The sequence below is a fragment of the Protomyctophum parallelum genome (genome assembly GCF_964188405.1).
Source record: "Protomyctophum parallelum genome assembly, chromosome: 3".
Taxonomy (NCBI): domain Eukaryota; kingdom Metazoa; phylum Chordata; class Actinopteri; order Myctophiformes; family Myctophidae; genus Protomyctophum; species Protomyctophum parallelum.
The window spans coordinates 33,506,689-33,520,427 of NC_139698.1; the positions used below are offsets into that span (position 1 = coordinate 33,506,689).

Here is a 13,739-nt window from a genome sequence, read left to right on the forward strand (position 1 = left end):
TCGTTGCGTGGTAGGGCGTTGCATTTCTTTACGGGAATCCTATCCCTATGTTTTTGAGATTGACAAATTTTGTATATTGTGTTCACCCTTGTGGTAAATGGTAAAATGGTAAATGGTGCATTTATATAGCGCCTTTATCCAAGGCGCTTTACAGAGATTGTGCATTACATTTACCCATTCACACACACATTCATACACCGATGGCAGCGGAAACCATGCAAGGCACCAACTAGCACATCGGGAGCAATTAGGGGTTCAGTGTCTTGCTCAAGGACACTTTGACAGTAACTCTGGGGGAGCCCGGGTTCGAACTGGCAACCTTACGGTTACCATCCAGGCACTCTACCCCTGAGCCACCGCCGCCCATTGTGCATAGTAATGTAGTCCAGGGAGAAGAAAACAATGTGTTGGAATATTATGTACTATTTTTGTATCAAGATGGATTTACCAAATATTGTTTAATAGATATGCATTTCCTTATGTATTCCTATCAAATTATTATGTTTGCTGTAATGTTACATTGTGAAGTTGCAGGACTGTTTTCCCTTCATAATCCTGAATCGTGTTTCATTGTTGACAAAACTTGACATGATGTAAACAAGAAGCCTTGCGCTAACCTGATGATTCATCATTTGTGAATTGACCATATGAAGCGTGTGTAATTTATCATTTTATATGTTAGTTTCTCTTGAGATAAGACGGAGGCCTCCTTCCCTCCCCCTTTTCTCATATGATCACAGTCGTTAATAATATATTAACAATATACAATAATAGTAATTTCAGTGGGTTCATATAGGGGAAACACTGGTGTGAAAATGAAAGTCATCTCAATATGCCACATTTCTAATTGAATCCCCTCTCTTATTCCCACCCTATGCAACATATGGGCTCAGACAGACAAGGGAACACAGTGTGGTATGGCATGGCTTATGGAGATTTTGCCACAGAAAGAGGAATACCCAGCTGGCTGGATTACCAACCAATGTCACGCTGTGATTCAGTTCTAGAGGTATGGATACTAGCAGGAAGATGAAGAAACGGGTGGACGGGTGGGCACGCAGACAAGCAAGGAAGCAGGAAAGAGTCTGAGAGATGCATGGTCAACTGTAATATAAGTCCTTTGACTGGCCTCTGAGAAATGGTATGTACGAGTGTGAAAAGTAGGTTTTGCCGACTGCTGATTAGCTGGCTCCTTGACCGGTTGCTTGGCTGACTGGCTTGTTGGCATGATGTCCTGATGGCTGATTGGTCGGGTGAGTGACTGTGCAGATGGGGGCTTGTATCCCACTGCCCCCTAGATAAACCTCTGCTAATTAGCGTCTCTGGGGATTTGAAAGCAGTACTCTGCCTTTTTAAAGTGGTTGGTGGTTATGTAATGTTAGGAGTGCAGTTTATATGCATGCTATTTTGGTTGGCTGTGGGGGGATAGTTTGTAAACAGTGTGGTTTATGTGAGATTCAGAATGCTTTTGAAAAGACAGACTTCTCATGAAACTCGACACGAGTAGTAGTATTAGCAGCATGTGGTACACTACAGTTCCCATGGTACTGCTACTTTTGCTGTGATGCAACATCAGTGCTTGCAGTTTTCACATTGCTACATTGCTGTCTCTTTTTTATATTGTTATGCTAATGCTAGTAGTGGAATGGAATCCATGAAACAGCTGGGTCTGAGAAGCACTCAATGACAGGTGCTGTCGAGTGTGGAGTCAGCCCCAGTCCACCCGCTATTGGTTACAAACTTACACAACAAGAAGTACAACAATAAGTATGAGCATGAAGAGGTGTCTTGATTCTATAATAATCAGATTGACAGAACATATGGATGAATGACACCCTCACATCAATGTTTACACAGCCCATTACATGGGCTGTGTAAACGTTTTTTTTTAGAATATTTTTGCTACTTTGAAAACCTGTGGGCTAATACACATGATAATAAAGACAATAAGGCTTATAAGACATCATTCCATGCCGTTGTGAAAATGACGGTGTGAACAGCAGAAGGAGATGGAGTGATTGATATGAGGAGAGACAGAAGATGAGGAACGGTGAAGTGAGGTGCAATAACCTCTACTCCAAACCAAATAAACAAACCGTAGCAGTGGCTGAGGAGGAGGAGGAAGGCAGTAATGGAAGGGGAGAGGAAGAGGTGGTCTGTGATTGTGTGTTAGTGGTGGTAGTTGCTATATATACCAGTCCGATACCATTTATTTTATGTTTTACTCTTAAATGAAATGCTTAAATACTAGTAGTATTCATATGAAGAAGTTGTATTTGTTTGTTCTTTTGTAGCAGTTTGTTACTCTTGTCTAACTTCATAGTAATTCAATCTTTGGTGGCCGGAGAGGAGAATAAACATGGTTTTGATGAATGGTGACGCGCTGTGAACTTGGAAGCAAACTAGAGCCCAAACTTTGAAGTCGATAAGAGCTGGCTAGACAGACCATCAACAAACAAAATGTATTAATGATTGTGACCTTTTTGTCCGATAATCGGTTCTGGAAAATACAGTAAAAGATGAGAGGTTTTCTGATCTCTTGTTTTTCGATATCCACACCATAATCTTATTCAGGTATCCCGAAGAGCACAGACTAAGCTTCTGACAGCATTTTGGGCTGTCATTGTGAGAATTGGCTCCAGCTGTCTAGACTTGATTCCTGTATAGACATAAACTTACTGGCACTGTAATGTACAGCAGCTGCTGCTGTTAGTTAATAAACTATAAAAAATAAATTGTGGAGAAACATTTGTAATTGTATTGCCTCAATCAGGCTAATGATAACATACTATTACCATCAATGTATATACATATATACACACAAAAATTATTATCCTATTAATCAGACCCATCCCGAGTTCCAACAACTCTGCTGGCAGTGCACCAATTTGTTAAATTGTGATACCAAAGTGGTATCGGCATTCGGCATTGTCTGACACATGAGTTGGACGTTTTTCAACTCAAGCTGCAATGTTGCCTGGAGTAACAAAGTATCCCAGAGTGACAAAGCCACAGGTTCGAACTTGTAATTGACTTTTCATTCATTCTTATTGCCATAAAAGCTTCTGTAGTGTTGGGTGTGAAAGCAAAACACATAGCTTAAAATACCTCCACACAACTGACTCTGTTGCAGGCTGCTTACAGTACGTGACAGTGACACATGCTGCTACTTTTCCAAACACCATTTTTATGGATTGTGAGTAAATACTTAAAAAAATAAAAAATAAATGTTATGTTATATATACGCATCTCATTGTGGCAGGTTGTGTGCTTGTACAGAAGATTGGCTATTTTCACTCTTTTTGAAGTTGTTTTTAAACTGACTTATTTTGTATGTTTGGGCCCTGGGGAGAGACCATATTTCGGGTCTTGAGCTGAAAGGTTAGGCTTAACCACTGCTCTATATCTCTCCAAGCGTAGAGTGGAGGACAAAAACCGGAATGTATGAAAGAGGAGGGTAAAGACAGCTCCTCCCTTCAACTTCCCGTTTCCTCTAAGGTCATTGTTTGGGGGGGGGGGGGGTGCTAGACAATTACAAACATGAAGGTGTGTGTGTGTGTGCAAGTTTGCCAGAGGGTCCTGGCAGAAGCACATTTAATTCACTAATTTGAGACGGGCAGGCAGCAGGTGTTGCTATGGCAATGGATGCTGCCAGTGTGACTGAGCCAGCTGTGAGGTGCTGCTGGTAGCATGACTGTCTGTGTGTGTCTCTCAGTCTCTCTCTTACTTTCTCTCTCTCTCCCCCACAACTGTTCCTCTTAACCTCTGTATCATAGCATTGCTTGTTATTCTGTACACAGACTCCACACACGTATAATTGATAAATGTATGGACATACCTGTAAACACAGAACACGGAAGTTCCTGACCCACAGGAAAGCGCCCAGGGGGCTGGCCCGGTTCTGGCGAGCCGCCCCGCGTTCGGAAATGGTCGAAAAATGACAGTTACCGTGTGTGGGTTCCCGGGGGTCCCTGGAACATCCAGACCCCTCGAAATGTGGCCAGGGGGCCGAGTGCCTGTGCTGCAGAGCAGCACAGGCTAGCTTAAACATGTGTATAACACAAGATGAAAGTCTGTTTGAAAGTGTAGCACAGCCTTAGTTCACAGGGAATCGATCTTTGCAACTAGGGGAGGCAGAAAAGAGATCACAGATGTTCCCGGCATGAAAGTATTGATCATGCCTTTGTGAGATATTTTTGAATCATTTAGAAAATAGGCTATTGACTGATGCAATGCAAGATGCATCAGTAGCTACCTGCAAGGGTACTACTAACACACAATATCCAGCAAGAAGTAGCCTTGCGGGTACTTAATCTCTTCATATACAGTACTAGTACCGGTAGTTAGTCTTAGTCATTTATTTCACAAAAAGTGATTACATACATGCTTTAGAGCTAATTTCATGTACATGATGATGGATGATCTTCACTATGTGCTTGGTTTCTTCCGCAATTAGCCTTGCTTTCATTGGGTAACTGATAAATTTGATAATTACTATTAGCTGAGAAATAGACTTGGCGGGGTCTTTTTATCACCTCACTACTTGGAGTATGCAGCCTGTTGTATTGTTTGCATTGATTGTATTACGAAATATGAATTTTCTGCCCTATTTTACTGCCCCCCCCCCTCACACACATTCTCTTTCACTTGATGTCCTGGTATTAATCTTAATGACAAATGGCCATTGCATTCTGATTCTACCAATCATTTTAGAATCTGTTCCTTTGTTTTCCTTATAGAAAGGTCAAAGACCCACCTATGATGATAATATATGGGACATTGGCGAGATATGTTGAAGTTAATTCAGGCACTCTAGCTCACATCCATATTAAGCATCTCTAGTGTCTAGAGATTGTGCACATTTACATTTCTCTCTCTTTCTCTCCCTCTCTCTCTCTCTCTCTCTCTGTGTCCGTCTGTCTGTCTTTCTTGGACTGACTCGATCTCTTGGTGGTTCCCTCTTTCTCTGTGATCAATGACGTGAGACTGCCTCCTGCCTGCCCCACTGTGTGCCAGGGCTCTCTCAACATCTGTTACCCTTCATGTCACTCCAAGTGTGAGGGAGAAAACCCGCCCAGGGCACCAATTAGCACTATTTGGAGTTGCACAAGAAAAATCTTTCTCCACCAATCATAATGAAAATAAAAAAGCTGGACATTTGTTTTCCTCTCTGCTTTTTGAAGCCATCCGAGATTCCATCAGTAATTCTGGCATCCGTGTACTGTATGACTGTTGCTTAATTTATTTTATACTTACAATAAAAATGGGACATTGTGGGGTCTCCGCTCTACATGTATAGCATTATACAACTTGTTGTGATTTTACACTTTAATAAAAACATAGTTTGCGCACCAGTGTTGCCCACAGAAAAGTTGCAGTTTGAGCTTGTATATCAGATACTTTCAGTAAGCATAAATCAGGTGTGTATTCTTGTTGAGTCGTATGTGAACTATGTGCCACGCCTGTCTGTTTAGTGTTTACCTCTGCCCTCCCGTGGGAACGGCGGTTAGCGTAGGTCAGTAGGATTCAGCAGCACTACAGTGCAGATCCGCCCGTATCGCCTGCATTCTTTCTTTGTGAGGTATCGCACACATTGTTTTCCAGCTTACCTTAGCATTCTTTACATTGGAGCGTTTGCCTTTTCTCCCAGGAGCTTCTGAGGTTACACTGGATCAGTAGTTTGACCCACTGTATGACACACAAATGCTGTTAAAACAGGATGAAAGAGGGCTGGACGATGTTGGTTTGTGATATATGTTTTGTAATGTATATATATTGCAACATAAAAAAGCAGTAGTGAATATATCATTTCACCAGATATATGCAGATCTGTGGGGCCACAGATAGATTATCGGTTGGAGCATACGCCTTTCATGCGGAAGTTTGTAGGTTCGCACCCTGCCTGCGGTGGACGTCGGCAAGGGAATGTGGTCGCAGTGGCCACATCAAATGGGTTCAGATCTGAGGAGGAGGCATGTCTGAAGCCTATCCTGGACAGAAGAACGCAAAAACAATCAGATATATACAGATCTGCATATGTTTAAACAATAGCTGCCTTTGGAGGGAAAAAAGGGGAAAAACAGGAGATGCAGTCAACATATTCATATATTTTTCAATGTGGTCCCCTTTGAAAATGTTTGTACACTCCTCCTGTAGAGTATTATTACCATGTGAAGTTTGTGAACCAAGTTACCAACAAAGTGTTCCAGCTCTTCTACATCTATAGGCTATAATAGTCTACTCTGTCACCTAATTCTGATTCTGGTATGGAGTGTTTTTTGGTGCGTTTGGGACTGAATGCTAATATGGTTGTCTTTAGTATGGAATTCAAATGTTAAGCCAGGCTGTCCTGTCTATCCCGTTTGTTTGGTGAAGGTTACTGCTAAAGATACAAACTCCTAACTGTCACATGTTCTGACAGCCCAGCCGTCGTGCGTGCGTGCGTGCGTGCGTGCGTGCGTGCGTGCGTGCGTGTGTGTGTGTGTGTGTGTCTGTGTCTTACACGCATGTTAACTGCAGGGAATAGCAGAGTCATCAGCACATTAAGAAACATGTCATCTCTACAGCTTTGAAAGCATCTTGATGCTGTCTGAGTTTAGCTTTCTTGTTTTTGTTTGCAAACAAAAGTACGCTCTCAGGATATACTGTACATGTGATGTAGCACTATAATCTCCAATATATAAAACGTTTGTGGTGTTAACCCGACAGGGATAATTTGAAACTCTTGTCTGCATGACACACACAGTATGTGAATGTGTGCTGCTCATTTCGTTGAATACCATCGGAATTGTGATCGTTTTGACACATGACTTAGGGTAGGACAGCCATTTTCTATATAGAGTAGTAGAATAATAGCAGGTCTGAAGGGGCTGCCTGGGACATTTCTGCAGCTGTCAATCGCAGAGCCCCTTGTGTCGCCTGTGCGTCTGCCTGTGACAAGGCCTGTTGTAACTGAGTGTGTTCCCATGTGTTTTACCACAGTGTTGATTTCATCGAAAATTTCACTATGACGACAAATGTTCGACGACCTTTTTTAACTGACAAACTAAATAAAAACAAAATGAAAATGAAATTAGCCATGATGACTAATATGACTAAATATACTGACAATTTTGTCAACAAATAATTTAAAATGTTAGGGAGGAACTAGTGGAGAAGACATCATTTTATTTGTTTGGTTCGGTCGTCGGACCTTCATCAGGCCTGATGAGGGTCTGACGACCGAAACGTTGCTCAATAAAATCTAAACTCAAGTGAAGACAGTGTGCGGGATTCTTTTTCTCTACTTGACTTTGTGTCATAAAATAACGAAGACCGTTAACATGATGATCAATGAGGGTTATTAATTGATATAATTAATTATGTGCACGACGAGGTCACTGACTAATAAGTTATTAACTGCTGCTTTTTCATGCAAAACCTTTCAGATATCAATTCCTATTGCTTACTGGATAATAAGAGTCGTAATAATTAGGAGAGAGAGAGAGGACGAGAGTAAGGTGCACAGGGGAGAGACATATAAGGAGAAATGTTTGATTAAGAGAATGTGCACGTTTTGTTAAAAGTCTTTACCAGATTTGTGTGTGCTAACTGTGCTTGTGTGTTGTCATGTCACTATGGAGCAGCCAGTGGAGCATGCTGCTACGCTGCATGTCAATGACTATAAACATTGGGACATCGGATTAAATAAAAATGGGCATCGGCGCCCAAAATGACAGATACATTGGTGCGACCGATAATAATAGAAAATAAAATGAATCTATATTTATTTATTTCTCCAATAAAATGTGTCCATGAGCCAGACCTCCAAAATTGGAACATTAATTATTAATTGAGTGGGCAAAACCAACCATTTTTTGTTGCATATTTTCCTATATAATGCCTAATTTGCATATTTAAAAATGTAAGATTTGTAATACAATAAATCATTGTCTTTGTGTAAGTAATCAACTGGGGAATTTTCATGTCGATAACAATTTCATTATACCGTAGTGTTTTGCACACTCAATTCATAATTAACGTTCCAATTTTGGAGCTCTGGCTCATGGACTAAGAACCAAAAAGAACTGAACCGGTTCCCAACCAGTGGAAAAAGGGCCAGTGAGAACTGTATATCTGCTATTCTTTAATATCCAGCACAAAAATGTCAGGGTGCAAGAAACACCTAGTGGTTCCCAATTTTTTTAGATTAAGACTCAAAAGAGATCTGTCCGGGACCCAAAAATAGCACATCTACAGGCTCACACTGTGCTGTGAGCTTGTATATCTGCACTACTTTTTTCCACTACTTCTTAAACATTTATTTTTAATTTATTTATGGAAATGATTTGATTTTTTTTTTTTTTTACTAAATGCTTGTTATTAATTGATGGAAAGATTTTTTACTTTTTGAAATCTTTTTAAATGTATACCTGTATATATTTTTAAATGTAGGAAACTGAAAAAAAAGAGATGTTTACCAAAGATGGGTTCCGACTCCCGACCCACTGTTTGAGAAACGGTGACCTAGAAGACTGCATATGGCTACACTGCAGCTAGCTGAAGGACAATGTACCGCATCATCATCAGAGGCTAATAAGAGTGTCTCATGACAATGCGACTGATGCAGGATATGTGCGTGTGTGTCCTGGGCTGTCCCTGTACCTGAAACTGGGTCAGCTATTTCTTGAAAATGTCTTCTTTTGATGATGGTGGTGGTGGTTGGAACATGTGTGTTATGTTCCTTTGGTTGTCATAAGGACAACCATGGCGTGTGTCATAGCACAAACACAAAACACGTGCATGGCGCATGCACACACTGGTGATTGGGTAGTTCTCAAACCTTTTCGTGCCAAGGAGGACTACTTGACTGTGGATCCTCATCTGAAAATGTTTTGTGCCAAGGAAGAGAAGATTTTTGTTTAAAAAATAATAATAATCTAATGTATTCAAAATAGCAGATGTACTGTAAGCCTGTATATCTTCTATTTTTGAGAACCACTGTTATAAACCGTTTTATGAAAAAGAAATCTAAAATGACAGCTGGTTTTAATGGTGTGTGTGTGTGTGTGTGTGTGTGTGTGTGTGTGTGTGTGTGTGTGTGTGTGTGTGTGTGTGTGTGTAAGCTGGGCTCACACTGATCAGTCACAAGAAGCAGCTCACTATAAACACAAATCCTCGAATAAGTAGCTCTCTATGGTAGAGTCGGAATAAATCAATACCTGGTGGAATGCATACTTTCAGTATTTCAGTGTGAATTCAGCTGAAATCTGTTCAGCAATATCTGAATGGTGAATGTGGTCTTGTTGAAAACTCAAAACACCATGGGTTTGGCTGATATAACAAGGTTATACTCCCATATCCAAATTCCAAAAATCATTCAGCCGAAAGGGTGAAACGTGCGCACGTGCACACATCCACAAAAGCACACCTCAGCCCCCTGCCTCTGTGTGAGAGCTGAGGCATCGTTTGATCCATGTTTGTCGACACATTTGAGGACTAATTGCGAAGCTGATGTCTTGCTGAGAGCTAACCTTTCACTACTCACAGGCCTGTTAATTTATCAGCAGGAGAGGAGATGGGATCACAAAATTGGATGAAAACTATTTGTTAGAATAATGGCTATGGCCATATGTGGTCTGAACAACAAGGTACAACCGGAATACATGATCATCATTTCTGAATTCAACATACACATTGATGGTTGTTGCCTACTTGCTTATCTTTAGTAGCTAAATGTTACAGATGTATTTCCATTTCTCCTGGCTCTGAGCCTGCTTTCAGGCCATCTGGACAATACAGGAATGATGCTTTAACCGGCTACTTAACCTACATTTGAGTATTTGTAAGGCGATTGTGCTCTTGTAAAGCATTGTAGAACTGCACTCTGCTGCATGCCATGGCAAGCTGAGATTGATGTTTGTATTACCGTGTTGCCTTTCTTTTTTTTTTTTACTCATCGCAGGGGCGATCAAGCTCACACTGCATTGTGATGCGACAAAGTATACTGTATAAATCAGGCATAATCCTGCGAGAGCACATGATCTAATGGTTCCTATATGAATATGCTTCTGAGGCACTTTTCCTTCATACCATTGGGTGTAGCCTAGACCTCAGCATGTTGGGACTGGGGAGAGGAGAGTCACTTAAGGAGCTGGAACAGGGCTCGGAATGGCACTGTGTGTGTCCTACTGTGGACTTGTGGAGGCCCGACAACACTGCTGGGCCTTACAGTACGTTTTAACAGCGGGCGACAGCCAGACGAATTTTCCGTAAGTGCATTATTTTATGTGATCCGGCAACTACTGGCAGGCGAACGGCCGATAGTCGAAAAGTGGGCGGAGGAACGTTGCCCAAAAAGATAATTCATCTTTTTGGGTGATACTGGGCGATTTGGCGATGTGTCGGCCGATGCTCAATCACTGTTAAAACGTACTGTTGGTGTAAGTCCAGGTGTCTCATGGGATTTCTTTTTCTGGGTGTTTGGAAAATTGTGTGGAACAAAGTTAATTGCTCAATTAGAATGCAGACAGACACAGCTGCTGATCAGAAAGTTTCAGGAATGGCACAAAGGCTTAGTCTTATGGACATTGGATAGATTCCGCGGGGGAACACTTAAATTATAGTTTTACATGAAGAGGTAATGTAAGCTAAATGAAGTGGAACTAGTAGCAAAAGAAAGAAAGCTACAATATGTTGTGGTTTCAGTTGATGTTATCGATTAGCGGCTGCAGACCTACTTTGGTCTTAACCCTGGGCAGAGTTGCTGCAGTGGAAAAAGTCCTTATCAGGCTATTCTGGAGAAGAGTGCTCATTAGAGTTTTTCCTATTTGGCATGTTTTTCCGTGCTCCATCACAGCTCCACTCTGCCAGCTCCCATTAAGCATCTCAAGCCATCATCTTAATTAGAAAGTTACATAAAATCTTCATCCTGGTAATTAATTAAGAGCTGCCAATATTTGGCTAGGAGTAGTTTCTTTCTTTTTTTCCTCCAGTCTGAAAGAGTATGTATTCCGTTTCAGCTTTCAGTTTAAGCTGTAGACTGCTGATGTAAATGATTATTCAAATGAATATCCCAAGGAGCAGAGTGCACCCAAGCGAGTTAGTTTTTATATGAGGAGCGGCTGACTCAATGTTTGGATTTTATATGTACACAGTGTTTGTGTGCGCTCCGCTATGATGAGCTAGATATCATTTGTTTACTTTTCCAACCCAACTCCATGCTGGAGGGAGGCTTTGTCTCACCTGACACCCGTTGGTTCTCTCTCCGTCTGTCACCGTATGCGTTGGATTGTGTACCATCTGCATGGCTCACTGCTTCTGCAATCTGCACGCTGACACTTTAGCTTCACAATGTACTAGTGTACACACACGTACGCAGATGCATGCATGTGAATAAACACACATAAATCACAGATGTGTCTGCCTATTTTATGTAGACAAATACAGGAGCACACACATGCATTTAAACGATGCAGGTCTAACACACACACACACACACACACACACACACACACACACACACCTATTCCTGCATATTACCTGGATTCCTCCTGTGAGAAGACAGATATGACAGCCAGAACAGGCTTGTTAATGTGCCCAGTGGTGACTGAGTTGTTCTCTCTCTGAAAGCACTTCTCTCACACAGACACAGCCCCTTGGGTCACTGTCACTCACTGTGTATGTGTATGTGTGTCTCTTTCTGTCTCTTGTCAGCTCTGTATATTATTATTCTTTCTATACTTGCAATCTATATAATGAATGATATAATTATCAAATCAAACTTTATCTATGAAGCACATTTAAAAACGACTGTCATCGACCAAAGTGCTGTACAAGTCAAAAAACATATAGCATCAACGGTACAATCAAATAAGATCAATACATCAATATCAAGCAGGTACATATGGATATAATAAGACACGTGTATGTGGGAGTCACAGTTATGAGTTCAGAAGTCTCATGGCCTGAGGATAGAAGCTATCCCTGAACGTGCTGGATCTCGGAGCTCTGGCATGATGCCTCCTGGGTATGTGTACTAGTGGAGTTACTGAATTATAACCATGCTTAATGTCTTTCCTTTTCTGTCTCTTTTTTCTGTCTTAGATATCTGGAGTCTGGGAGTGATACTGTTCATGTTGGTATGTGGCCAGCCACCCTTCCAGGAGGCCAATGACAGCGAGACCCTGACTATGATTATGGATTGTAAATACACCGTACCTGACCATGTCTCCAATGCCTGCAAAGAGTAAGTTTCTCTAGTCTCTTCCGCTCTCCATTGCACACACCCTGACACACATTCTACATTTACATTCTACACAAAGGAAGGGAGTTTAAAGTGTCTATGCTATAGCCTAGCTAAAGGCTACCAGTGAGTACTGGGGTGACGCAGTCTATTATGCTCCCCCCCCCCCTGTCAGGTGTAAAAGGAGAAACTTGGACACTTGGCATGAAGGAAGCATGAGTTCAAGTCCGTTGCTCTCCCCATGTCCCCCATACGTAGAGCCCAGGATCACATTAGATAATTGACACAGGTGAAAAAATTATATTTTTTAAATAGAAAACAAAACAACAAAAGATCCCATTTTCATCAGAATAAAGACATTTTCTTGGTATTCAAAATTCAAGATTTTCAAAGTTATCCAATAAGATTTGAACAGGTTTAATTTTCAGCTGAGCATCTGACAGAAGCAGAGCTACAATTACCGTACTTGAGAAAGCCCATTCTCGCTGACCATGGATGTATTTCTGGACACAAATAGACTTTTAACTCCTCTCATTCAGAGGAGAGATACATTGAATGTGATGGGATTCATTTCAAAACAGAAAGATATTTGAGCATCACTGGTTTGTCTTATATTTTTTGCCATTTCACTCCTGAATGCACTGGAAATGCACCAATATCCCTGTTCATGATTCTCACACCTGCTTCCCCTGGTGTTTTGCAATTCGCTCAGTATTTGTTATCAGAGAGAGACTGTTCACCGTCCTAGGTTTAATCAACAGGTCTACATACAGCGTAACTCAGTGCTTTATTTAGCCTACGTATCTGTGATAGGAATGAGAGACATGCAAGGTGTGATGAGATTACTGATAGGATAAATGAAAGATGCCTATGGCTATGGTGGTGTCACATGTGCAAGTGATTCATTCACTTCACAGTTGGTGTGAAGTGGTGTGTTGTACAAACCTCGAGCCACACGCACAATCCCGCTCCCTCAGGTCCAGCTACGCCGGCCTCCTTGTGATCCCCAAAAAGATCAGGCTCAAAACCTGGGCGACAGGGCATTCTCTGTGGCCGCCCCTACCCTCTGGAATACCCTCCCCAAACACATCTGAGATGCCCCCTCACTCACACAACTTCAAACCCGCACTGAAAACCCACCTGTTCAGAATAGCATTCCCTAGCTGATGTGTTTTTAACTTGTTACATGTACTGTTTTTATTGTTTTTTTATTCTTATTATTACTCGTTTTTTCTAATAAAGTTGTCCTTTTCTTATGTTTCCCCCCCGGCCCCCACACATGTCTTCGAGTATTAAGATAAGCGCTATATACTAGGACGGATTCTGACTCCGTACTCCAAGGCTTTGTTAGTACAAACTAATATCACATAATACAAACTAATATCACATAATACAAACTAATATCACATAATACAAACTAATATCACATAATACAAACTGATGCCACACAATGCATCCACCATACAGCTCCCTCCGGGTCTTGAATGGAGGGTATTTCAAGCTCAGTGTCTGCGGC

At 41.4% G+C, this 13,739-nt stretch overlaps 1 protein-coding gene across 1 annotated transcript in view; it reads left to right on the plus strand.

Moving 5' to 3' along the window:
• Window positions 1-13,739, plus strand: part of snrka (SNF related kinase a) — a 51,163-nt gene that overhangs the window by 16,512 nt on the left and 20,912 nt on the right. Inside the window, exon 3 of the mRNA XM_083762279.1 lies at window positions 12,085-12,226. Within this exon, the coding sequence (XP_083618405.1) occupies window positions 12,085-12,226 (142 nt within the window). The remainder of the gene's footprint in view (window positions 1-12,084; window positions 12,227-13,739) is intronic.